This window comes from Gopherus flavomarginatus, chromosome 2 (assembly GCF_025201925.1).
Source record: "Gopherus flavomarginatus isolate rGopFla2 chromosome 2, rGopFla2.mat.asm, whole genome shotgun sequence".
NCBI classification, from domain to species: domain Eukaryota; kingdom Metazoa; phylum Chordata; order Testudines; family Testudinidae; genus Gopherus; species Gopherus flavomarginatus.
The window spans coordinates 97,814,201-97,841,855 of record NC_066618.1 but is presented as its reverse complement, the minus strand read 5'-3'; the positions used below and the strand labels follow the sequence as shown (position 1 = coordinate 97,841,855).

General features: G+C 42.0%; 1 protein-coding gene across 2 annotated transcripts in view; it reads right to left on the bottom strand.

Moving 5' to 3' along the window:
* Window positions 1-27,655, bottom strand: part of HECW1 (HECT, C2 and WW domain containing E3 ubiquitin protein ligase 1) — a 385,797-nt gene that overhangs the window by 144,840 nt on the left and 213,302 nt on the right. For both annotated transcript variants that reach the window (XM_050937655.1, XM_050937656.1), the window contains one exon: window positions 6,045-6,123. In XM_050937655.1, the coding sequence (XP_050793612.1) occupies window positions 6,045-6,123 (79 nt within the window). The remainder of the gene's footprint in view (window positions 1-6,044; window positions 6,124-27,655) is intronic.

Here is a 27,655-nt window from a genome sequence, read left to right as displayed (position 1 = left end):
TGATGTAACTGCACTAAAATTCATGGCTTCAAACCACCACAAGAGCGGTGGAATGGAATGGAGAATCAGTCCTACAATTTTGAAGAGTTCTTTTTCCTTACTATTATATGAACCCTGCACTAGGTTAATGGAAGCATGGAGGAATGATACGGTGAATACAACTAAGTCTGGGAGCAGGGCCGGTGCAACCATTTAGGCGACCTAGGTGGTCGCCTAGGGTGCTGGGATTTGAGGGGCGTCATTTTCTTCGGCAGCGACCACGGCGGCTGGATCTTCAGCCGCCCCAGTCGGCGCCCGCATTTAGGCAGAGGGAGCTGGGGCAGGGGAGCGTGGGGAGGGCCACCTGCAGCAAGTAAGGGGCGGGGGGGTGGCATGCAGGGGAACTCTCCACCCCAGCTCACCCCTGCCCTGCCTCCTCCCCAAGCACGCCGTGGCTGCTTCACTTCTCCCACCCCCCAGGCTTGTGGCACCAATCAGCTTAGGTGCTACAAACCTGAGGGGTAGGAGAAGTGAAGCAGTGATGGGGTGCTCGTGCGCAGAGCAGGGGTGAGCTGGGGCTGAGGGGGGTGCCTCAGGGCAAAGGCGGGGAGCTGCTGCGGGGAGACGCGTCAGGGCAGAGGGGATCCGGGGAGGGGTCAAGGTGGAAGTTTCGCCTAGGGTGTGAAACATCCTTGCACTGGCCCTGTCTGTGAGAAAAGCAGTGACTGACACAAGATAGAATGAAGGCACCTTAATAATTTGAGGACCAGACCCTACCTTTGATCTGACAGCACATCAATCTGAGCACTTTTTTGCTTCTTATATAAGACTTATGTAACATGTATGATGGACAGAAAAATTATTTCCCTGATCCTCTCTATTTATAGTCCTGAGCAGTCTTCATGACTGTGTCAGAGCCTGATCCTGAAGTCCTCACTCATGTAAGTGCTTAATAATTGAAGCCATATCACAACCTTGATAAATAGATAATCCTTATGCCTGTAGTCCCCATGACTTCCATTTGATATTCATGAAAATAAAGGTTGCACAATCAGCTGCTTAAGGGACTGATATTCCAACGTTATTATCACATCTCCCCACAAAGTTCTTACAGTCATCAAAAAATACAATAGGGAAGATCTGCAGAAAATTATCTGGGCAGTTCCTCTTAAAAAATAAAAACCCATGAAATAAGAATTGGCCAGAGTGGCTGCACAAGGAGGCGTTTAAAGACCTGAGATTTTAAAAAGTAGAAAAGTGGGGAGGTAAGCAAACAAGAATCCAGGCTTGCAGGGAAAATATTAAGGACAGAAAAAAAAGGGGGGAGGGGATAAATGAATTTGTGATATCCAAGGAGAATTAGAACAGCTTTTTATTTATATAGGGGAAGAGGCAGAAGTAGTACTAAGGAAAATTCAGGTCTATTAATAAATTAAATGAGAATAAATTAATTATTCAGAAATGGCTGCAAGACAGAACTTTTAAAATGTATTCAGTGAGGAAAAAAAATACAAAAGAAAGTTGAACAATTAGTGTGAACATTCTGATGATTAACCACTGGAACAAACTACCATCTCTAGAGGTCTTCAAATCAAGACTGGGTGGCTTTCTGGAAAACATGTTTTAATCAAATACAAGTTATTGGGCTCAGCACAGGGTACTTGAGTGAAATTCTCTGGACTCTGTTATACAGAAGTTTAAATGATTTAACAGTCCCTTCTGGCCTTAAAGTCGATGAATCTTGGGCTGTGCCTTGGAAGCACAAACCTGTTTTGGAGGTGATGGAAAGTCACTTCCATACCAGCAGAAGCTCCGAAAGGGTAATAGACTTCTGAGCAGTAAACAGCTTGGGTTTATAAAGAATACATCCTAACAGCTTAGTTTGATTGGCGGTGGAAGGGGTGTGTTTGTGTGTTACAAAATTAGTGAATAAATGAAATATAATAAATATAGGCTGAGATTTTTTCATAGGTGCCTAAGGGATTTGGAGACCTAATTCCCACTAAAATTGGTCTGCCAAATCTCATACAAAGACTGTTCTGAAAATCTCAAACTGTAGTATATGTGGATTTTGGTTAAGCATTGATTACATAAGAACATAGTAATGGCCACAATGGGTCAGACCAATGGTCCATCTAGTTCACTATACTGTTTTATGACAGTGGCCAGTGTCAGATGCTTCAGAGAGAATGAGCAGAACAGGGAAAATAACAAGTGATCCATCCCCTGTCATCCACGCCCAGCTTCTGGCAGAGCATGGAGCATGGAGTTGCATCCCTGAGCATCTTGGCTAATAGCCATTGATGCACCTATCCTCCATAAACTTATCTAATTCTTTTTTGAACTCAGTTACACTTTTGGCCTTCACAACATCCCCTGACAATGAGTTCCACAGTTTGAGTGTGAATTGTGTAAAGTACTTCCTTTTCATTGTTTAAACTTGCTGCCTATTAATTTAATTGTGTGACTGCTGGTTCTTGTGTTATGTGAAGGGGTAAATAACACTTCTTTGTTCACTTTCTCCACACCGTTCATGGTTCTATAGACCACTATCATATCCCCCATGAATTGTCTCTTTTCTAAAATGAATAGTCCCAGTCTTATTAATCTCTCTGCTTATGGAAGCTGTTCCATAACCCTCATCATTTTTGTTGTCCTTTTCTGAAACTTTTCCAATTCTAATATATTTTGTTTCAGCTGAGGAGACCAGAGCAGCACACAGTATTCAACATGTGGGTGTACTATGGATTTATATACTGGAATTATGATATTTTATACCTTATTATCTATCCCTTCCATAATGGTTCCTAACATGGTCAGCTTTTTTGACTGCTGCTGCACATTGAATGGATGCAGGGCCGGCATTATGAAGGGTGGGGCCTGATTTGAATACCCAGTGGTGGTTCGGGGTGTCATTGGCAGGGGGCTGCTCCAGGTCTTCAGCGGCACCGAAATGCTGCCAAAGCCCCGGAGCGGACCCTCCCCCTACCGCCGAAATGCCGCCAAAGACTGGAGTGGACCCCCCCCACTACTGGCTGAGTAAAAAAAATAATTAAAAAGACGCCAGTGGCACAGGGCCCGATTCCGGGGAATCGGAGGAATCGGCTTAAAGCTGGCCCTGAATAGATGTGTTCAGAGAACTATCCACAGTGATTCCAAGATCTCTTTCTTGAGTGGTAACAGTTAGTTTAGACCCCACCATTTTGTAGGTATAGTTGGGATTATGTTTTCCAGTGTGTGCATTACATTGCTCTGATCAACACTGAATTTCAATTGCCATTTTGTTGCCCAGTCACCCAGTTTTGTGAGATCCCTTTGTAATTCTTTGCAGTCAGCTTTGGACTTAACTATTTTGTGTAATTTTGTATCATCTGCCAATTTTGCCACTTCTGGCTAAAATTTTCATAAGCACCCCAAGTGGTTTAGAAGTCTAAACAATGTTTATAGATTTTCAATGAATTGTGCTGATTTATGTCCTCTGAGTATCTGGTCCTTAATATCTGTAAAATGGGGGTAATAATACCTCTCTACCTCACAAGGTGGTTATGAGGATAAATTTATTAATGTTTGTGAGGTGCTCATATATTATGGTCATTGGTGCCATAGAAAACCGTGTAAACAGTGTATAAGTATCAAAGTGTGCAAAGATTAAAACTTGAGAAAAATTATTGAACGTGATGCACAGACTTATAACTAGGAGTGATATGCTGAAATTAAGAAAGGAAAAATAGAGGTGGAATCTCACACAAACCTTGTGACAGTAAAATCTATCCATCAATCAGCAGAATAGGCCAAAGTGCCTTCAGCAAATATGTTATGCTGTCACTGGACCATGAACTGCCTTCTAATAAAGTGGCTGTTTCATTATGAGAACCTGAGTGCATTTCGTCTTTCTGCATCCAACATGACAAAGAACTCAGACACTTACACTGTCTATAATCTGAAGTGTGACATTCCTCTCAGAGAGGTGGAAAAGTCATGGTTTTTTTTTTCAATTTTGAAAGCTAATTACAGAGTTGCTTTGTAGTTTTAAAATAGATTATATAAAGTCTAATTAAATAGATCCCTAATATTTCTCTTAACATTTTAAAACATTCAAAAATTATACTAATATAATCACATAAAAGATTAAAAAGCCACAAAAGCCATAACTGTTGGTGTTATTGTTGAACAGTTAAGGCTTGAGGTAACCTCTCACAGAACCAAATTTTGATCCCCTAAATAAGTGAATACTGAGAAAAATTCCCACTAAAGTAACTCAAATTCCCATTTCTTTCTGATCTCAAATAGTTAGTGGTTGGCTAATGTCCTGAAACATGAGAGTTTGTATCTGTTATAAGTGTTTTCCTATCTGGGAACATTTGGTCAGGCTAACTTCCGCTGAACTCAGTGATTATTATTCAGTTTTTATTCAGTACTTTCTCAGGCAAACTCTCACTGACTTAAATGGAAATTAGCCTGAGTAAATGTTCATGGATTGGATAAACATTTAAAATCTACCCAGACAGGATACAAAATAAGGGACATATAAACCACAAGCTACATGGGATTAGGAAGAAACTTTCCCTGTGGGAAGGTAGTTCCATAATTGTCCACTATAGGGTTTCTCTGAAGCATCAAGTACTGTCTACTGCAGCAGGCAGGATACATTAGGCTAGATGGGCTGATCCAGTATAGCAGTTTCTGGGATTTGGCTCCAGGATGTTAATTTTACGGGGTTTTTTTAAATCTATCTACTTACATTACTTAATTGCTCTAAAATGTACAGTCTGCTTTTTTTTCTTTATACTTTTACTTAGACTGCAAGCTTTTTGGGGCAGGAGCTGTCATTTTGTTCTGGATTTGTACAGCACCTAGCACAATGGGGTACATGACTGGGATTCTTAGACACTACCACAACCCTCTACTACTAATAATTTTTCAATAGGAGTGATAGTCAAGGTGAAGGTGTACTAATATCTAAGGGCAAATTTAGAAAAGTAGAAGCCTCTGTGAGCTCAAAGTACAGACAGGCACAAGCTCCTGTTTACACACATCTGTGGGTCCAATTCAGGGAAGCACTGAAGCATGTGCTTAAAGTTAAGGATGTGCTGAAGTCCCATTGACTTCAACAGACTAAGGATAAGCATAAAGTTAATCACATGCGTACGTGATATCATGAAAAGGGATGCTTTCCTGAACTGGGACCTGTATAGGCAGCTGCCACAATCATGCATATAAGTGTAAGTAACTGCAAGTACAAATGGATAGCTGGACACCTTACTGCCCTTTTGCACATGCAATTAATAATAATACTTCACTCTTATTTAAAAGCAGCAAAGAATCCTGTGGCACCTTATAGACTAACAGACGTTTTGGAGCATGAGCTTTCGTGGGTGAATACCCACTTCGTCAGATGCATGTAGTGGAAATTTCCAGGGGCAAGTATATATATGCAGGCAAGCTAGAGATAATGAGGTAGTTCAATCAGGGAGGATGAGGCCCTGTTCTAGCAGTTGAGGTGTGAAAACCAAGGGAGGAGAAACTGGTTCTGTAATTGGCAAGCCATTCACAGTCTTTGTTTAATCCTGAGCTGATGGTGTCAAATTTGCAGATGAACTGAAGCTCAGCAGTTTCTCTTTGAAGTCTGGTCCTGAAGTTTTTTTTGCTGCAGGATGGCCACCTTAAGGTCTGCTATAGTGTGGCCAGGGAGGCTGAAGTGTTCTCCTACAGGTTTTTGTGTATTGCTAGGATGGCCACACTATAGCAGACCTTAAGGTGGCCAGACTAACACGGCTACCCCTCTGATACTTCACTCTTATTTAGCATTTTTTATCTGTAGCTCTCAATCAGCTTTACAAAGGAGGTCAGTATTATTACCCCCACTTTACAGACGTAAAATTGCTTTCAATTACACCTGTATGCAATGTTTTCCAGGTGAACCTTTGTCTTCCTTCTTTAAACCTTTGGCCCTCAAAGTTTCAAAGTTAAGTCTAAACAGTCAGTTGAGGTTGTTTTGTGGTTTAAAAATCTCCAGTCCTAACCTCTGGTCTCATAGCTTTTTATGCATCCAAGCAAAGACATACCTGAGAGTGAAAAACTGATCAGTCTCCGACTTCCTTGACCCTGGACCGGATCGTCACTGGTGATGCTTTTAAAAATCTGCTGGAAGAAGGAAAATGGTGAGATAGCTGTCTCCAATGATTCTTGAACAGAAAACTGACTTAATAACTGTAATTCCTGCTTTCGTCATCAACTGAGAATCAATTACATGCTTTCATTAGGAAACAATCGATCTAAAAATTTTTTCCAGTAAAGTATGAAACCAGCCACAAGGGAGCTCCTTTTCACATAAATGAAAAACTATGCAAGAAATTACTGTAATCTTATATGTGTTTTGTGTTAATAAAAACAGTACTTCCTCAGTGGAATATCTGTAAACAATAATTGCTTATTAAACAAAAAATGAATGCAGCTCATAAGGATGGGTATGTTGCTCACTTTAATAGCACACTCTGATCTCAACAAAATGAAATGTAAATTTCTGTAGTTCAGTTATTCTAGTGAATCTCCAGCTGACTGCCAGGAACCTGTATTTACATTTACGGGTTACATAAAACATGATTATTAATCCCATGAATAAAGCAGCAATTATGAAATACTGCCATAACAAATGTACAGGGGAAGTCTGAAGAAGCAAGAGCTACAGTATACGATAATTTGAGCTTGTTTAATAGACAGAATCTTTAAAAAGTGGGCCCTGTTGGGCTTGACTTTTGGCCAGGATCAGCATGTTTCTTGCACAGCGCTGATTTGAATGTGGGAATAACTCTCTTCTTCTCAACTCCATCTATACATTTTAGACAATAGTGGGTTTTTCTTCACGAACCTGAACTGCTCTTGTTTTAATTTTAAAAGTTTGTATTTGCTTGAAGTATGTCAGTGGCAGGCGAGAAGGGAATTTCTGTTGCTGACTTTATGTTCAGGGCACAACAGAATAGTTTGCCAGCTGGTGCTAAAAACTGGGACACTGTCACAGCTAAGAAAATAAATCCTTTACCATCTCTTTCTGGATCAAGCTATGGAAAGCACAGGAGGAAGATCTGTGCATGGGGAATCAATCTGCTGACTGGAAGTCTTTAAATATGAGCTGAAAAAACTGGGAGAAGTGAGTCCACTGACAGACAAGTTGAGTAGATGGGGGAGTTGGGCAGCTAGCAGGATGGCCCACTGGAAGTGAAGCTGTTAGCAGGTTGGTCCACCAGGCCACTTCTCCTTTGATCTTCAGAATGGTGTCGCCTCCCCTTTAAATGTCTTCAGCCCTCGGAATGGTATTCAACGCAGTGGCAGGCAGGGCCGGCTCCAGGGGTCTTGCCGCCCCAAGCAGCCCCCCTCCCCCAAAAAGCTGTGATTGCGATCTGCGGCAATTCAGTGGGAGGTCCTTCGCTCCAAGCCTTCTCCGGAGTGGCTGCCCCAAGCACCTGCTTGCTAAGCTGGTGCCTGGAGCTGGCCCTGGTGGCAGGAGCATGTTCCACACACCATCTAGCTCCTTCACCTTCCTTCAGAGACATACCAGGAATCGGAGTGAAGTGAGTCATAGATTTTAAGGCCAGAAGGGACCATTATAATAATCTAGTCTGACCTTTTGAACAATACAGGCCTTAGAACCGTACCCAGTAATTTCTGCATGTAGCCCATAACTTCTATTTGAGCTCTAGCATATCTTTTAGAAAGACATCCAGTCTTGATTTAGCCATCTCAAGTGGTGAAGAATCCATCACATCCCTAGGTAAAGTGTTCCATTGCTTAGTTACACTCACCATTAAAAGTTTGCATCTTATTTCTAGTCTGAATTTGTCTAGCTTCAGCTTCCAACCCCAGGCGTTTATTATGCCATTTTCTACTGGATTAAAGAACTGTCTATCAGAAATATCTTCCCCATGAAGATACTTGCAGACTATGATCAAGTCATATTTTTAACCTTCTCTTGGATAAATGGAAACTTTTAACACTCTCACTATCACACATGTTTTCCAAATCTCACATCTTTCTTGTAGCCCTTTTCTGAATGCTTTCCAATTTTTTAACATCCTTCTTGATGTATGAATACTAGAACTGGACACATTATTCCAGTAAATGGTCTCACTAATGCTGTATATAGAGGTGATACCCCACCCTACTCCTACTTGATGATCCTACCACATTGCCTTGGGAGCTCATGTTTGGTTGGTTAGCTAGCGTGACTGCTAAGTCCTTTCCAGTGTCACTACATTCTAGGTTACCATTTCTCTTTTATTTTCTTTGATGTATGGCCTTCCATTTATCTGTGGATTACACTGATGGGCTGTGTGCAGAAGTTTGCTGGTCCCTGTGATAGACAATTTTGTCATCCTTATCTAGTATTGGACCCATACCATTGTTAGGATTTTTTTTTATCCTGATATATTTAATATTTCCTTCTTATTGTCCATAATCTTTCTGGACACAGATTTTTCACTGATACCTTTAGCTTCCCTTATCAACTGTCTGCATTTCATAATTGCTGATTTATACTCATTGCTATCAACTTCTCCATTCACTATATATCATTTTGCAATACAAAATGTCAATAGAAAAAAAAGCATTTGCACTGAAGTGTATTTTGCTAGACTGGGGCATGTTAGACATGCAATAAACATAATATTTCCTTTTGATCATCTCATATTTTCCAGGGTCATGAAAGAAAGAAATTAATTGTGATGTCCAAGTGTTTTTTTAAAAGATCAGAAAATACAGTATATTCACACACTAATACATTTAGATCCCAAGCTGCAAACACATACTTATGAGAGTAAGATTATTTGCATGAATAGTCCCAACAAGTTCAGTGTGATGTGTGATTGTTTGCAGGAACAGGCCCCCACCTATCAGAACTAAATGAGCAACAGTATGAAAATTATATCTAAGAAACAGTAGTACTATATAAATGAATGATATACTCCATAGTTTATCCCAGGGGTAGGCAACCTATGGCACGGGTGCAGTGCCACTCACACTGCCCGGGTCCTGGCCACCGATCCTGGGGGATCTGCATTTTAATTTAATTTTAAATGACGCTTCTTAAACATTTTAAAAACCTTATTTACTTTACATACAACAATAGTTTAGTTATATATTATAGATGTATACAAAGAGACCTTCTAAAAACATTAAAATGTATTACTGGCACGCAAAACCTTAAATCAGAGTGAATAAATGAAGACTTGGCACATCACCTCTGAAAGGTTGCCGACCACTGGTTTATCCCAATATAAACTTCTGAGATTTGGTACAACAGTCATTTTGATATAGTTTACCTTCTTATCTGTCAAGACATTTTAAATGAACCTGAACATTTTTTCTAAGTGGGTGAAATCCACCCCTCTGTGTAGGGAAAATAAGAAGACTATTTTGTGGCCTTTAGTTGTTGCATAGGCTTCATGCTGGCCTCTGCACATGGGATAAATGCCACCCGATATGAAATGTTTAGTATCACATCGATATACATTGAAAAAAGCACTAAGAAGGTGAGAGGGATACATCTTTCAAGAAGTGAGAATGGGGAGAAAAAACCTAATCCAAAGCATGACTTGATTTAGCTGCTTACATAAACAAAGCTGTGCACACAAGTGCTCTTTCCTCAACTCTTCAGCAAGTCATGCTCTTCTTGTTTGCATTTATGTCTGACTGAAGGTTATGTTTTCAGAGGACTAAACTGGGCATCTTGGGAACTAAAAACCAACAAGTAAAACATTCTAAGGTCAGTCAAAATTTTGAGGTTAAAAAACATTAACAATATTTTTTAATCATTGCTTTGGCTCAGGTTCTCTGTTTCGTACTGCTATGGCAGAAAGAAAGAAAAGTTAAAAGCAAAATACAAAATGGGGATTAACTGGCTAGCTGGTAGTGCTGCTGAAAAGGATCTGGGGGTTATAGTGGATCACAAATTGAAGATGTCAGTAATATGATGCAATTGTAAAAAAGGTTAATATTATTCTGGGGTGTATTAAGAGGGCTGTTGTATGTAAGACACACAAAGGTAATTGTCCCATTCTTCGTGGTGCTGGTGAGGCCTCAGCTGGAGTACTATGTCCAATTTCTGTATGCCACACTTTAGTAAAGATGTGGACAAATTGGAAAGAGTTCAGAGGAGAGCAACAAAAATGATAAAAGGTTTAGAAAACTTGACCTATGAGGAAAGATTTAAAAAAACTGGATATGTTCAGTCTTGGGAAAAGAAGACTGAGAGGGGCGGGAGGACCTGATACCAGTTTTCCAATATGTTAGTGACTGTTATAATGGGGACTGTGATGAATTGTTCTCCTTGTCCACTGAAGGTAGGACAAGAAGTAATGGGCTTAATCTGCAACAAGAGAGATTTTGGTTAGATATAAGGAAAAACTTTCTAACTAGGAGGGAAGTTAAGCTCTGGAACAGGCTTAGAAGGGAGGTTGTGAAATCCCCATCACTGGAGGTTTTTAAAGAACAGTTTGGACAAACATCTGTCAGGGATGGTCTAGGTGTACTTGATCCTGCTTTGGCATAGAAGGCTGGACTAGATGACTTCTCCAGGTTCCTTCCAGCCCTACATTTCTATGATTCTATGGCCAGGTGCTCTTTGGTGCCTCTGTAGTTCTTAGTCATTAATAATCTGCTATGACTATATTGAAGATGGAGGTGGAACCACATTTCTTGCTTATGATTGTGTGTGATACTGTTTTGTATTTGCATAGATCTGTCAGCTCATTTAGAGGATACACAATTCAATGGGAAACATTGCTGGATTTTATTAATTATGAATTTTCCTCTTAAGGGCATATTATTGGACAACATTGTAAGTGGCTATTTAAACCACAGCAGCTGCAAAAGTTCTCAGATCTGGTTTCTGAGCTGTAGAGAATAAAATCCAGATGTGGTCTGGAAACCATTTCACAAAGATCCATGAATGACTCTTGTGAGGAGCCAGTCCCTTTTCTCCCCATCCTGTTGAATCCCTAATATGGATTCACCAGACCCAAATGGCTATAGCAGGCAATGCTTGTGGGCTACTCTTTTGGGTCTGTGTGCCATTTCCTCCATACATAAGTTTGCACATAGACAAATTGTGCAACTAGTTTTCAAGGCAATTATTTTAAATCAAGATGTCTCAAAGTAAGAAATAAAGCCTGTATCAGAGGGGTAGACGTGTTAGTCTGGATCTGTAAAAGCAGAGAAGAGTCCTGTGACTAACAGATGTATTGGAGCATGAACTTTCGTGGGTGAATACCCACTTCGTCAGATGCATGCTCATGCTTCAATATGTCTGTTATTATAAAGTGCCACAGGACTCTTTGCTGCAAATAAAGCCTGATGAGTCCAAAAATGTGTCCCATAGCCACCCACCGGCTCACTCTGTCTTAGACAAATATTTTAGATACAGGAAATAGTTTTCGAAAACAGTCACTTAGGAGCCTAAGTTACTAAGGGCCATATTTTAAAATCTAAATGTCTAAATACCCTAAAAATCTGGCTGCAAGGAACCTCAGTCCCACTGAGTTTCTATGGGACTTAAGCTTCTTAGTGACTTAGGGCCAGATTTTTTAAAGGTATGTAGACACCTAAAAATGCAGCGAGGCACCCAGAGGAATTTTCAAAAGTGCCTAGGTGCCTAACTCTCATTCTAATCAGTGGGAATTAGGCACCTTGGTGCTTTTGAAAATCCCACTAGGTGTCTGAATACCTTTGAAAATGTGGCCCTGGAGCACTTTTTAAAATGGGACTCAAATACTTTGGAAAAATTTATCCGATGTGTCTGGAAACTACAGTGATGGATGCATTGAAGTTTGATTAGATAGATAGCATCGATATGGCCTGAAGAGAGTAATAATTTTAAAAGGCCAGAGGCCAAGTCCTTAGTTTTTGTCCTTCATTATTCTAGCTGAGAGAGAGCAAGAGCAGATAGGAGTAGGAGATGAAATGAAGCTAAAAATACATTAAATACTTTCCTAATATTACTCTTCCATGTAACCAAATTCTGTAAACTCCTGGTCTGTCACATTAGAGCCCAATCTTTCAGCTCTTACTGAGAAAAAAAATTCCAAGTACATCAATGGGAGTATTGTCTGAGAAAGGGCTACTGAACTGAGCTCCTAATTACAGACTTCAAAAGCTTTCTAAAATACCTTTTTACAGATCCTTGTGGGATCCTCATGGTTAGAAATATGGTATTAGCAGTGTAAACTGAAGAAAAGTTTTCCATTTTCATCCCACACACTGATAACAGCATCTCCCTATAGTATTTCCCATACTGCTTTTAGTATGGGCTGGTCTACACTAATGCTGTAAGTCAATCTAAGTTATGCTAGTTCAGTCGTGTAAATTACGTAACTGAAGTCGACGTAACCTAGGTTGACCTACATCAGTGTCTACATCGCATTATGTCGACCAGAGATGCTTTCCCGTGAACATAGTTTCTGCTTCTCAGGGAGGTGGAGTACAGACATCGACAGGAGAGTGCTCTCCCATCGACTTGGCGTGTCTTCACCAGACCCACTAAATCGACACGACTGCGTTGATCACAACAGTGCCAATTTAGCCGGTAGTGTAGACATGGCCTATACTTTGTATATTGTGCGGCCATCATGATAATTCTAAAAGACCCATTGGCATGCAGTAGGATTAATATTTATTTGAAACATGACTATATCTATACATCCAGAACTACAAAATAACACAGCATGCTATTTTTCCTACACACTCACACCACAGGCCATAATGACTCTAAAGGAAACTGTATGGCATATCTTATCAGTGTGTAATACATCTCTCTCTTTAGAGAAACATATTTGGCCCCCAGTTACATGCAGCTAAAGAAACTGTTTTAGCTCAAGTGGAAGAGAGATGTAGTTTTGGTGTTAAACTTGGTGATTCCAAGTTCGATCCCTTCTGACAATTATAGTGTCTGGATGGAGACAGTCTGTTGTGTATGTATAGTAAGACTGCTACGTATAGCATTTACATTGATCAACCACTACCACACAGTGGTCTCTCACATAGCTCAATATTTCTGGACCTATATTTTCGGGAGTCTCTGTTTCAAGCTATGCAGTAATGTTTTAAGACCATATCAAAGTATTCAACTTCAATATAGCACAAGAAATTACAGCAGTAAATCTATGATCTGCTTACTCTTTTTATTAAACAGTTCCATGCTTTAAGAGCCAAAGACTAGTTACAAAAGTGATTATTAAAATAACTTGATTTTTGTCCGAATCCTAATTTTGGTCACAAGTAAAAAGTGCATTTGGTAGTCTTAACTCAATTCCAATTTGCACATCTCCAAAAGAAAACAAGAAATAAACTGTGTGTGTGATGGCAGGTGAGGGCTGAGATGTATTATTGGCACCACTTGGTAAGGGGGACACCTGCCCAACGGCAGCCTACACTATTCTTGGTTCACGCTTGTGCTATCTTTCTCCACTTTTCAAGAGCATTATATCGTCTCCAAATTTAAAATAAAGTAAATAATGCTAAGCTTAAGAGTCTGAATTAAATGGACACATGAAATGTCTTCTGCTCATCTCTTTCTATTTGGATCTAACAGTTCATCTGAGATGGACAATCACTGGCTGTTTTGAAAGCCCGACAATGCACAGGCACGGAAGAGTGAGATAAGGGCAGAGTGCCAGACTTCACTGTGAATTTCTTTATTGATATCAGTCTAAGTTAGACCATTACTATTATTTTAACATGTATTTTTACATGTGCATACACTGTACAGGAATCAATCGAGTTCCTTGCCTGACTTCTCCCCCATCCCCTGAATCCATTGTTCTGACTTCTTTTATTTTTTCCCCTGCTAATTTCACTGAACTTTTGAAATTAACAGAGTAGTGTACACAGTATCATATGGAGATCAGGTGATACTGCTAACAAGTCAGATGTGAAGAGGTCTTTCCATGGTAAAAGAAAGTAAGATGACTTAGGTATCAGAGGGGTAGCTGTGTTAGTCTGGATCTGTAAACGCTGCAAAGAGTCTTGTGGCACCTTACAGACTAACAGACGTTTTGGAGCATGAGCTTTCGTGGGTGAATACCATGCATCCGACGAAATGGATATTCACCCACGAAAGCTCATGCTCCAAAACATCTGTTAGTCTGTAAGTTGCCACAAGACTCTTTGCTAAGATGACTTAGTCTTTATGAGTTCAAACTTCAGCTTGTGGCTAACTCTTCAGAGTTAATTTCCTATTAGTAGGTCTCCTGCAAACAGTTGATACTTTCATCCCCTCCAAGATCTTTTTAAAAATGATATGTTATTGGAAAACAAGTTGGACTGGATCAATGTTTTCTTTCTTCCTTACCTGTCAAGCTAGAGCCATGAGAACTGAGGGGTGAATTCTGAAATTCAGGACTCCCAAAGTCATTGAAAGTATTATGGCTATAATCCCCTGCGCCATTTTGAAAATCTGCTGGCTTGCTAAACTGCTGTGCTGGCACTGTAATACTATTCCATTAGGCTATCCAAAATACTATAGAGCCAACTTCTAAATTAGGTAGAGTTTCCTTCTCTAATGGTTCTCCACAACCAGTTCAACCCCCAGAAGGACCATGACCACACATACCTACAATTTTTCCTTGCTTTGATTCCCAACCCCGCTCCAGGCTCTGTGTTGTGGACATCACCTTTCTAGCTTTGGAAGACTAGCCCTCACCAATGCCACTGCTCAGTCAGAGAAAGAACATATTGTTTACTGACATGTGGCACTCCTTCCCTAACTCCAAAGGGCTGAGCCTGCTGCTTCTGGTGTCAAATTTTGTTTAAGTAATTTCTGTTTTCAGAAGAGAGAAGTTCTTTGTTTCCAAACCCTCCTCTTTCTCAAACCCTAATTTACCATTATACTTTTATTAATTCTTTCACTAGATATCTGCCTAATTATGAACCCTCAAAGCCAGCCTAATTACAGGACACAATTGCTGTTTAGCATCATCATTAAAGTCCTGTAGAAGACAGCTGATTGACTGGTTCACGACAGCAGGGAATTAAATGGTTGCCTGCACAGACAGGCACACACAACTCAGTCTCCAAGATGAAAGTATTTTACATTTCCCAGTCTACCCTGGGAGGAAAGAATGGGGTTTCAGCGTAACTAGCAGCTAAAAGCAGGAAATTATGGGCACCATTTTAAATTTAAATAGAACTGAGGTAATGTTTCCCATGGAGTTCAACATCTTTTGCCTCCAAGCTATAAACCATTCAGTTTTTTATAAGGTGTCCGCAGTTCTCTTAACAGATCCCAACTATTCTTCAGCAGCCTAAGAAAAATCTTTAAGCACAGACCTTGATCTTTCCTTCTTTCTTTGAAACCTGAAATCTATATATTATTATATAGAAATACACAAGAATACCGAGTGCTTAATTTGTAATGAAAGAGGTGCCGGGGCTCAAGCAATTTTTTTTACTTTCATAACTGAGGGGGAAGCCGGGGCTCTGAACTGCCAAGTCCAGAGGTGCTGGGGCTCAGCTCTGGCAAGCCCTGACACAAATTAAGCACTGAGAATACCTATGAACACATAGAAGGCTGTGGTTGTACTTCCTGGGTGGATCACTTCATTGTTTCTAAAAAAATGGCACTGTTTTCTGATATGCAGCAAACTTTCTAGTGGACTATTTTTTGTGGTACATACAAAAAAGGTGCTTGCCACATACTACAAGCGACTCTATTCATGTGTACCCTTGTGCCTATAAAGACCCCCCCGTGAAGTCCACACAGGGGTCAGCAGAAAAGCTTGCAGGATAGGGTCCATAGTTTAGAAAAATGTTGCAGGCAGTTTTTTTAAATTATATATGTACAATTGTGTTTATAAAATCTTGTTATTCCTTAGAATTTTAAAGGGACCTACCACTGTTAACACCATTTTGTAACACAGGCTTTAGCAAAGTTTCCTGTCACAGTTTCATAATTACATTGTTCCATCCTCACTACTAAGGCTATGTCTACACTACGAAATTAGGTCGATTTAATAGAAGTCGATTTTTTAGAAATCGATTTGATACAGTCAATTGTGTATGTCCCCACTAAGTGCATTAAGTTGGCAGTGTGCATCCACAGTACCGAGGCTAGCGTCGACTTTTGGAGCATTGCACTGTGGTAGCTATCCCACAGTTCCCACAGTCTCCGATGCCCATTGGAATTCTGGGTTGAGCTCCCAATGCCTGATGGGGGAAAAACATTGTCACGGGTGGTTCTCAGTACATGTCGTCAGGCCCCTTTCTCTCCCTCTCTCCATGAAAGCAACAGCAAAAAATCGTTTGTTGCCTTTTTTCCTGGGTTACCTATGCAGACGACATACCACGGCAAACATGAAGCCCACTCAGCTCACTGTCATCGTATGTCTACTGGTGCTGCTGGCAGACATGGTGCTGCAGTGCTACACAGCAGCAGCCCCTTGCCTTGCCTTGCGGACAGCAGATGGTGCAATATGGCTGCTAACCATCATCGTCGTCCAGTGTGTGCTCCTGGCCGACCTCAGTTAGGTTGGTCGGGGGCGCCTGGACAAAAATGGGAATGACTCCTGGTCATTCTCTTCTTTAAGTTTCCTCTAATGGAGATTCAGTCCTGCCTGGAATATCATGCCAGCTGGAGGCTTCTGCCTCAGGCTGCTCTCCCAGTTGGCAGCACTGCGTGGTCGCACCTCCCCAGCCTACCCCTTGCTCCCACGGCTCATGAAGCCTGGACAGCAGTATAGACAAGCAAGTGCATAATGGTGGTAGAATGTGCCTTTGGGACATTTAAATGCTCACTGGCTCAGTTTACTGACTTGGTTAGATCTCATTGAAACCAATACTCCCATCGTTATTACTGCTTGCTATGTGCTCCACAATATCTGTGAGAGTAAGGGGGAGGCATTTATGGCAGGGTGGGAGGTTGAGGAAAATTGCCTGGTGGCTGATTACGCGCAGCCAGACACCAGGGAGGTTAGAAGAGCACAGCAGGGCACGCTGTGCATCAGAGAAGCTTTGAAAACCAGTTTCATGACTGGACAGGCTACGGTGTGAAAGTTCTGTTTGTTTCTTCTTGATGAAAACCTGCCCCCTTCGTTCACTCTACTTCCCTGTAAGTCAACTGCCCTCCTTCCCCCTTTGATCTCTGCTTGCAGAGGCAATAAAGTCATTGTTGTTTCAAATTCATGCATTCTTTATTAATTCATCACACAAATGGGGGGATAACTGCCAAGGCACCCCAGAAGGGATGGGGGAGGAGGGAAGCACACAAGTGGGGTTGTTGTAGGGGCACCCCCTAGAATGGCATGCAGCTCATCATAGAAGCAGTTATGCCTGGGGCTCTGATCCAGAGTGGCCGTTTGCCTCTCTGGTTCTTTGGTAGGCTTGCCTGAGCTCCTTAAGTTTCACGCGGCACTGCTGCAGGTCTCTGTTTTAACCTCTGTCCTTCATGCCCTTGGAGACTTTTTTCAAATATTCCGGCATTTTGTCTTTTGGAACAGAGTTCAGATAGCATGGATTCATCTCCCCATACAGCGATCAGATGCAGTACCTCTCATTCAGTCCATGCTGGAGCTCTTTTGCAATTCTGGGACTCCATGGTCACTTGTGCTGATGAGCTCTGCATGGTCACCTGTGCTGATCAGCTCATCATGCTGGCCAAACAGGAAATGAAATTCAAAAGTTCACGGGGATTTTCTTGTCTACCTGGCCAATGCATCTGAGTTGAGGGTGCTGTCCAGACAGGAGCGGCGCCAGGGTTTTTGGCGCCCTAGGCAGGGGTCCTTTTGCGCCCCCGGTCATTGGCGGCAATTCTGCGGCGGAGGGGTCCTTCCGTGCTCCCGGTCTTCGGGGTACTTCAGTGGCGGGTCCCGGAGCGAGTGAAGGACCCGCCGCAGAATTGCCGCTGAAGACCTGGAGCGCGGAAGGACCCCCCGCCGCCGAATTGCTGCCAAGGATGGCAAAATTCCGCCCTCCCAAATCCTGGCACCCTAGTGGTCGCCTAAATGGAAGCGCTGGCCCTGTGTCCAGAGCATTCACAATGGAGCACTGTGGGATAGCTCCCAGAGGCCAATACCATCGAATTGTGTCCACACTACCCCAAATTCGACCCAGCAGGGTTGATTTCAGCACTAATACCCTCATTGGGGAGGAGTACAGAAATCGATTTTAAGAGCCCTTTAAGTCGACAAAAATGGCTTCGTCTTGTGGACGGGTGCAGGGTTAAATCAATCTAATGCTGCTAAATTCAACCTAAACTCATAGTGTAGACCAGGGCTAAGAAAAAAAAAGTGTGTTAGACCAGGAATGGCCCTAACCATGCCAGACAACTGTGCACTGGAGTGGTTATATTTGCAAACCAGATCCTCCACTTAGAGCAAGGAGCTCTTGGAGTAGCTGGCAATGAGGGGTTCAAAGGAAGTTCTAAGCCACATCTCGGTCTCCTTGATTCTGGCCTGCTCTGCACTGAGACAGTCTCCCAGCACAAGTCAGAACACTTCAAAGGGTGCTCCATCTTGTGCCAGTTGCTGACAAATCTAACAGGTCATCCAAGGACTACCAATGCACAGATGCAGGGAAGTAGGGGCTCTAGGCTATCCAAGAATGCCACTGTACAGTAGAGGGCAAGGCAGCATCTGGTCTATAAAGCAAAGAGGCCATTGGGCCACATCTACACACTGTTTTCAACCAGTTTTAGCAAGAACTCTTTAATATCAATAATTGTTTATTAAAATTTATTCTCCAGGAATATGCTAACAGGGTATCTACTGTTGCTGAAGTCAATATCCTCTCAAAACTACTATGCAGTAGTGCAGAATTAGTATCCCTTTTCCCCATAGATTAATGGCGAGATGTGATGGTCCATGGAGCTGTTTACTTTTCTTTGTGCACCTGTCCAGTGTGGCATGGCGGGCAAGTGCCAGGGGAGGGAGGAGACCTGGCTCCTCCCATTCCCTGCTGTCTCCCCTTCCCACAGCCAGAGTTGCAAGCTGAGCAGAGATGTGAAAGGGATCTAATGCCCTCTTAGTGTCCTGTGTGGCCAGCTAAGGGCTATGACAAGTTAGCCATCTGAACTGCTCAAGGCCATACAGAAAGCAGGTCATCTGAGACTCAACCCAATGGCTTATCCACCAAGCCCACTCTCCTTCTTCAATTAACACCCCATTTAGCTAAACACCTACCGTGGCTTTACCTCCAGTTGCTGTATTGTAGTCATTAACCCTCTAAATTACATCATGTGAGGAGCAGATTAACTCATATGAACAAACCTATCCTGCAGTCATTCAGGTGTAACTTGGCAAAAAAATGAGGGAAGAGTGAAAGTATGACACATCAGGGTCTAATATGGGCCAAGAAAAAGAGGGGCAACCTGGTCACATCTATGGATAGTAGAAGCTACATGTAGAATTCCAGAGGCAGTAATAGGATTTTATGCTGAATAGGATCTATTTTCTTACTGCCTTTCCCTGGAGTAGACTTGCACAGCTGTACAAAACTAGTGCACAATAAAATGTTGCCACGCTGGTTTGTTAGTATTTTACATCCACTTTTCACTGCAGAGAATGATTCCCTGAGGTGTAAGCAGAAGGTTAAAATACTGGCCCATGCTGTGGCTTGTACAGAACAAAAGTTTGATGCTGAACTCTTGGGGCCTCGGATACTGGTACAGGCCATACTGAACACACATTGATTTAGGTATTAAATTTTGCTCTCTGTTACACTACTGTAAATCCATTCAAAATTCTGTAGGAGGGGAATTTATCACAGGGATCGGCTTGTCACACTCCAAAAGAAGGGACCTTTGAGAGATAACACCTTGCAATCAGTCCTGGTGAGTTCAGTCCCAGGAATTGCCAACAAGCGCTTTCTGGCCAGAACTGATGATGGTTAGAGGTCATCTTCAGATAACTGGACACAGATCTTTCAGGGGCTAAAAATTACCACCACCATCTCCTCCTCTTGAATCCTAAAGTGGACAGAAGTATCAAAGCAGAGACTGGAGGGCAGACACAATGTCATCACAAAGAAGCGCCCCATTACGGAGGCAGGAAATTGCATTACGCACCAGCTGGAGCTTCTTGGCAGTCTTCAAGAGCAGGTATAGGAACACCACATTACTTTAGTCTAGCACGGAGGGGATAAAGATGTGGATAACTAATGTCCATATTAGTGAAAAATGATCACAGGCTTCTGGTGAGCTGTAGAAGAAAGGCATGATAGGCCCCTACTGCTACCGAATACCCTAGGAGGAACAATGGACACAATACTCCTTTAATGCTGCACAGCATTATGAGAAAAAGCAGGCCAATCAATGATGAAGACACCACTTCTGCATTCCTCCAAACATTAATACACCCATCTTGTCTGGGTGAATCATAACCAATTTGCTTTCACCCAGTCTCTACCTTAATCAGACTCGAGGAGGCCAGGGAGACTGTAGAATCTAGTTTGATAAAAGGAGACAGAACTGATAACCTTGCTCCTTCCAAATGTCTTACAATCTTCCCTAATAGCTAATACAGACCTGGAAGACAACACAAGCATAATCTTCCAACAAATGCCACTACTGAGGAAAACCCTGAAGAAGAAAAATCTGTATTTTCCTTTTGTGTTTTCTACTAGCTGGTAATTAAAGCAGCCCTTCTTCAGACTTACAGTTTCTACTCTAATAGGCACATATTCTTACAGACACACCAGATGGATAAGACACTGTTTGTCCCGTTTCAAGAAGACCATGGAGGTTCCTTTTAAAGAAGCAGCTATGCTTCCTATTTGTTGGCTTTTCCTATTAGCATTGATTGTTCCTTACCAAAGTTTCTAAACCCTGAGCACTGCTTTCCAATTCTGAGGGTACGTCTACACTACAGAATTATTCCAATTTTACATAAACCGGTTTTGTAAAACAGATTGTATAAAGTCGAGTGCACGCGGCCACAAAAAACACAATAATTTGGTGGTGTGCGTCCATGTACCGAGGTTAGCGTCGATTTCTGAAGCGTTGCATTGTGGGTAGCTATCCCGTAGCTATCCCATAGTTCCCGCAGTCGCCCCCACCCATTGGAATTCTGGGTTGAGATCCCAATGCATGATGGTTCAAAAACAGTGTCGCGGGTGATTCTGGGTAAATGTCATCACTCGTTCCTTCCTCCGTGAAAGCAACGGCAGACAATCATTTCGCACCTTTTTTCCCTGGATTGCACTGGCAGATGCCATAGCATGGCAACCATGGAGCCCGTTTTGCCTTTTGTCACTGTCACCATATGTGTACTGGATGCTGCTGACAGACGCAGTACTGCAGCGCTACACAGCAGCATTCATTTGCCTTTGCAAGGTAGCAGAGACCGTTACCAGTCATTCTGTACCGTCTGCTGTGCCATTGTAAATTGACGATGAGATGATGGTTATCAGTCATTCTGTACCATCTGCTGCTGTCATGGGTGCTCCTGGCTGACCTTCGCTGAGGTCGGCCGGGGGCGCAAAGACAAAAATGGGAATGACTCCCCAGGACATTCCCTCCTTTATGTTGTATCTAAAAATAGAGTCAGTCCTGCCAAGAATATGGGGCAAGTGTACTAGAGAACCAGTGTACCAGAGAAGCAGAGAGCACAGCCGCTCCGTATCAGATCCCACAGAAATGATGAGCTGCATGCCATTCTAGGGGGTGCCCCTGCAACAACCCCACCTGTTGCTTCCCTCCGCCCCCAACCCTTCTGGACTACCGTTGCAGGGTCCCCCCATTTGTGTGATGAAGTAATAAAGAATGCAGGAATAAGAAACACTGACTTTTTAGTGAGATAAAATGAGGGGGAGGAAGCCTCCAGCTGCTATGATAGTCCAGGCAGGACATTAAACTGTGGGGGGGAGAGGAGCCCAGCATCCCGCTGTTATGATAGCCCAGGCAATACAGAATCTTTTCTTTAGACATGAAAGGGGGGGGCTGATGGAGTTCAGCCCCCAGTTGCTACGACGAGGACGGTTACCAGCCGTTCTGTACCATCTGCCGGGAATAACCGGGAGTAATTCCTACTTTTTCCCAGGTGCCCCCGGCCGACCTCACCTGAGGCCAGCCAGGAGCACTTACAGGATGATGATGAGGATGGCTACCAGTCCTACTGCACTGTCCCGTCTGCCACCGGGGAAGGGAGGGGAGAGGATGCTGCTGTTCAGTGCCCCAGCACCGTGTCTACCAGCAGCATGCAGTAGACATACGGTGACATTGAAAAAAATCAAGAAACGATTTTTCCCCCTTTTCTTTCATGGGGGAGAGGGGGAGTAAATTGACGGGATATACCCTGAACCACCCTGGACAATGTGTTTGACCCTACAGGCATTGGGAGCTCAGCCAAGAATGCAAATACTTTTCAGAGACTGCGGGGACTGTGGGATAGCTGGAGTCCTCAGTCTCCCCTCCCTTCCTCCATGAGTGTCCATTGGATTCTTTGGCTTTCCGTTACGCTTGTCACACAGCACTGTGCTGTGGACTCTGTATCATAGCCTGGAGATTTTTTTCAAATGCTTTGGCATTTCGCCTTCTGTAACGGAGCTCTAATAGAACAGATTTGTCTCCCCATACAGCGATCAGATCCAATATCTCCCTTGCGGTCCATGCTGGAGCTCTTTTTGGATTTGGGACTGTATCGCTACCCATCAGAGCTCCATGCTGGGCAAACAGGAAATGCAATTCAAAAGTTCACGGGGCTTTTCCTGTCTACCTGGCCAGTGCATCCGAATTCAGATTGCTTTCCAGAGTGGTCACAGTGGTGCACTGTGGGATACCACCCGGAGGCCAATACCATCGATTTGCAGCCACACTAACCCTAATCCGATATGGTAATACTGATTTCAGCGCTACTCCTCTCGTCAGGGAGGAGTACAGAAACCGGTTTAAAGAGCCCTCTATATCGATATAAAGGGCCTCATTGTGTGGACGGGTGAAGTGTTAAATTGGTTTAACGCTTTTAAAATCGGTATAAATGCGTAGTGTAGACCAGGCCTGAGAGTACTGCCTACCACAGCCCATCTTGACTGTGGATAATTCCACAGTGAAATGAGCATTGGGTCATCTAAAGGAACTTGATAAAAACAGAAGGGGGCAAATTCATCTTTGGTTGTGACTACAATGGGTGTTATACAAAGGATGAATTTGGCCCAAGGACTCCAAAGAGAGACCTAGATATCACTGAATCCCTCAGGAAGCATTTGACATGCTGGATATCAGAAGCAAGAGTGCTTTGAATGAAGAGTCATTAAGTGTGACAGTGGGAAAAAGAAATGTCAGATATAGGCATAAGTCCTGTCTTTGCTGAGAAAGCATCAGCTGCAGAGTGCATGATGATTTACTTTTTGTATATGTTATTAACTAAATTATAACTTCTCAGCTATGTGAATGTTTTTCATTGTATGCATAAGTTTCAATGTAAAGGCATGTTTCAAATCTTTCAGGAAAACTCGTGAAACTGTCCTAGAGGAACACAACATAGTGCCCTAGGGAATACACTTGCATCCTACATCATAGCCACCATCCACCCAGCCCCTCACAGCATTGTCAAAACCATTTCTTAATCAACAGGAGCAGCACTAAAAAGCAATGTGATTCCTTTCTTCCTCTCCCAAGAGCTAAGTTTGCCTGGGCAGTGTGACCAGCTTGGGGAGTGAGAGACAAAGAATGGCTATTGAATTGGGGTGAAACTGAAGCCAAAAGGATGTGGTATTAACCTCCTCCATTCAGTAGTGTAGAGCACTAAGCAGCAGCCACTAGGAAGCCCAAGCTGTCCTACAAATGCCTATATATTAATGGTATATGGATCACAGTAACAGGAATTTGCTGTTATAAGAGCAGAGTTTGGTAGCTTTCCCTACCCCTCTTGCTGCTTTATTCATTCCTCAGCCCCAATGGAGCAATCAGACAGCAGGCGGGAGAAACCCTAAAAGTCAGAGCATTTTGTCTGTGGCAGCAGCTCCAGAAGGCCTCCTGGCTTTCCAAGCGCTGCAGAGGGAAGACTCATGCCCAGGAAGCAGAGAACTGAAGAAGAGGAAGGGAGAAGAGGACTGGAAAGGGGGAAGAAGAGAGAAAGGAAAAAAAGAAAAGAGCGGAAGAGAAAAGACAGGAATGTGTGGAGAAGAGTAGAGAAATGGAACAGGATAGGGGAAGTTGGCGTCTGTGCCGTGAGAATATGATTCTCTTCCAACATTTTTTATTTTCTCATCTATAGGAATATGCGAAGAAATTCCTCTCACCTTTGATGCCCCAGTTCTCGAAAAGTCCTGGTCCACATTAGTGAATAAAATTTTGCTAGAACCATTTGCTAACAACAACATTTTAAAAACTCAACAGTAGCTATATCCCATTGTGGTCACAGCCACAGAAGAAAGTATGTCCACAGCTGGTGTTTAGGCAAGGGTTTCCTATGTGGTGTTGGCATCTGCAGTTTGTTTTGGTATGTAGGCATAGCTGTTCTGAATGGTATGCCATAGATTAGAGAGCTAAATCAGCACCATTGTGCTAAATGTTAGTAACACTCAAAACCTTTCACCTCTGGGATCACTTTCACAGTTCAGCTCAAGCCCACTGGACCCAATGCCATAAACTCACAGTAAATTTGTACCTGACATGATTTAACCTGTTAGGAGTTTTGTGACCTCAGGTCAATTTTTACAACTGCCCAAGGTCATTCAGAAAATTGAAACGAAGCTGGTGGACGCAGAAGAATGACATAGGCCCTACTTGACATCATTTATATTTAGACTCACTGTATATCCCCCTTAAGTTGCAAGAGAGGGATACGGGGGCAGGGGCCTAGCGTACATGAGAATGAGGCCTATTGAATTAAAAGGAAGCAATGTGGAAAGGGCTGAGTTTCTTTCAATCATATTTTACAATACACAAATAATACTGGATCTTCAGCCTCCTCTTAAACTGGAGATTCCAAGCCAGGAGGAACTGTGGGCTTTTGATACATTTAGAAATTCTTAGTTAAGGACTGGGACAGACAGACAGATATTCAGTGAAGGAGTAAAAAAAGTTTCCCCAAGAGATCCAAGAATTAAAAATGCACAAAGGTTTCAAAGCTTCTATTATGCTTACATACTTTGCTGATGTGAAACACACTGACCTACATTAATTCCTCACTTGAGCATCTTTTGCTCTTAATCTTCCATTCAGTAAGTAATGATTACTGGAAAATAGATTTAGAAAAATCCTCAATATTATATAACTATATTCCATCACAAAAACTATGTTAAGTGAACATGAAGACTATACAGAGAAGCACTTAGAAGTAAAGATATGCTAAACAAATGGATGCCTATATATCCATTGCCCCGGCTCCCAGCGCATATGCAATATGATACATTCTTTAATTACATGATCACATATTTCCCCTCCCAAATATAACATATTAGTTTTGCAGGAGGCAAATATGAGCTGAAATGCAGCTACTGCATGGACACACCTTCAAAAGTCATTAAAAGGACTCCTCCAAAATACAAAACTAACAATTGCATCTTTGGCATACACATTTGGCAATTGCTGCCTGAATATTGAGAGTCAGAAAGTTATGAGTGACTGAAAACATGATGCAGCCAATAGAGCATTCATACATGTGACTTTTGAGTAGTGGATTTCCGCCGGTATTGAGGGTGGGTGGACTATTTTACACCCTTTCATTCTTCAATTACCATTTGTCTTCATATTCACCTACTTAGTTCTCCTTCTTCCCCAACATTTTTTTCTCCACCCCAGGGCTAGGACACAAAGTGTTTCTCAGGGAAAGTGGCAAAGAAGAAGGAAAAGAATGAAAGATGTTTCAGGAACAAAACAGTTTATGCTTTTCCCTTTCCACTCCTGAAAATCAGAGGTGAAGTTATGGCCCTATTGAAGCCAATGGCAAAACTCTCCCTGACTCCAAGAGGGGCAGAATTTCACCGTAGGTGTTTTACCTTCCCAATATATGGCTTGATCTTCAAACAGTAACAGGGAGTGAATGATCACGCAGCTCCTGAGTGGTGTGAGACATCTGCAATATCATTGCCAGAAACATTCCACTTTCATCTATCTATGCTATACAAATCATACTTTGCTCTTGTATAGCAATGTCACTTTTGCCCTTTAAACTTGTTTCTCATCCACGGGTATTAGGGCTCTAGGCTTTCAGACACATGGGAAATGCTTGACTGAAACCCACCTTAGAGAAGAGGGCCGCTTAGTTAGCACCTTTTGTATTGGGAATCCCAAATGAAGTAAGTTTCAAGACACTTTTCCTTCCCTACCTCTTCTAATATTTTTTTTAAAACTTGGATGGTTTCAATAAGTTCCCAAACAGTCTAAAACTATACAGGTTGTAGCAAAATAAGATTTATTTAGAATAGCCAGGCAAAATCAGATTAAAACAAAATAAATGGTCTGCAAATCATATCTAGTCCTAAATTCTGCAAAAACTCAAGTACGTTCTGATTCAAACCTGCTGAAGTCAATAGGAAAACTTCCATTGACTTCAAAGGGCTTTGGATCAGGTTTCTAGATCATTATAATTATTTAGATTGGAGCTAAGAAGCAAAATAATTTCTTTCTAGGCAATGCATTCTCAGTCCCCTGAGCTTGTGGTTTTTTCCCCCTTCTGTTTCTCTGTGCAGCAAGTTTGAGACCAAGTACTGAATCTCTAGATAGGTGTCACTCTCTGTATTGCTAACCTCAAGCATTAAAAAAAAAAAAGAAGAGTCCAGACCTCAAAATGATTAAATTGGTTGAGAAAGCATAGATGTTTCACAGAGCAGAGAGATTTGAAAATATTATTATTTGCCTGGTTTTTGAGCCTTCAGGATTAATGTTATCAAGCTTTCCTCTACAACAGCAAAGGCTAGAATCTTACTTTTTAAAACAAAACTAAAAGCTGAGATTCCAATGTACTCACGTTGCTCCAGGAGCCAGGCTTCAATTAATACAAACATCAGAAGACTCATGGAAAAATCTCGTGAGCTAGCAACCCTACTGCAATGCTATAATTTTCAGATTTCTCTGATGTCTTATTCTCATACCAAACACATGCCACAAAAATGAATATCGGTGTTTCTACAGAAATGGAGTATTCCAGTCCATCTATTTTGTCATGTTCATTGAAAGCTTGTACAAAGTCATTTAGGATTTTATTCACTGATTTGATTAAACAACACCGGAGTTCCTCTTTTTCCTGTAAATCTTTTAGAATTTATTAAATTTCTTTTGAAGGCATGTCCACACAAATAGGTGTTTCTCAGATCCTATTTGCATCTTTCCCCACTGTAAGCCATCTATTCTTTATTCTAACCCAATGACGACGGTTTGGCATTCTTATTGCCCTAGCCGGACATGTCAGTCTGAAATCAGGTCAGTCTGTATTTAAACAGGCAAGGCTAAATCTTTTTTTTATAATCCCCTTATTGTTTTATTTCTATATGTATTAGGATTTATTGTCAGATTAAAGACTGTCACAAGCACCTTTCATCTTAGAATTTCAAAGCACTTTACAAACATTAATTAATTCTCATCACAGTGCTGTTAAATAGCAATACTACAGTAAAGCTGGACAAGAAGTGAAGAAGAATGCTTTACTGAATTGAAATTGCAGGGAAAGTGTGGCTCTGTAAACAGAACATAGTCATCTGAGCTAGAATTTGGCCAGGACACCAGAATTAACATTTCTAATCTTGAGAAAAGTGTCTC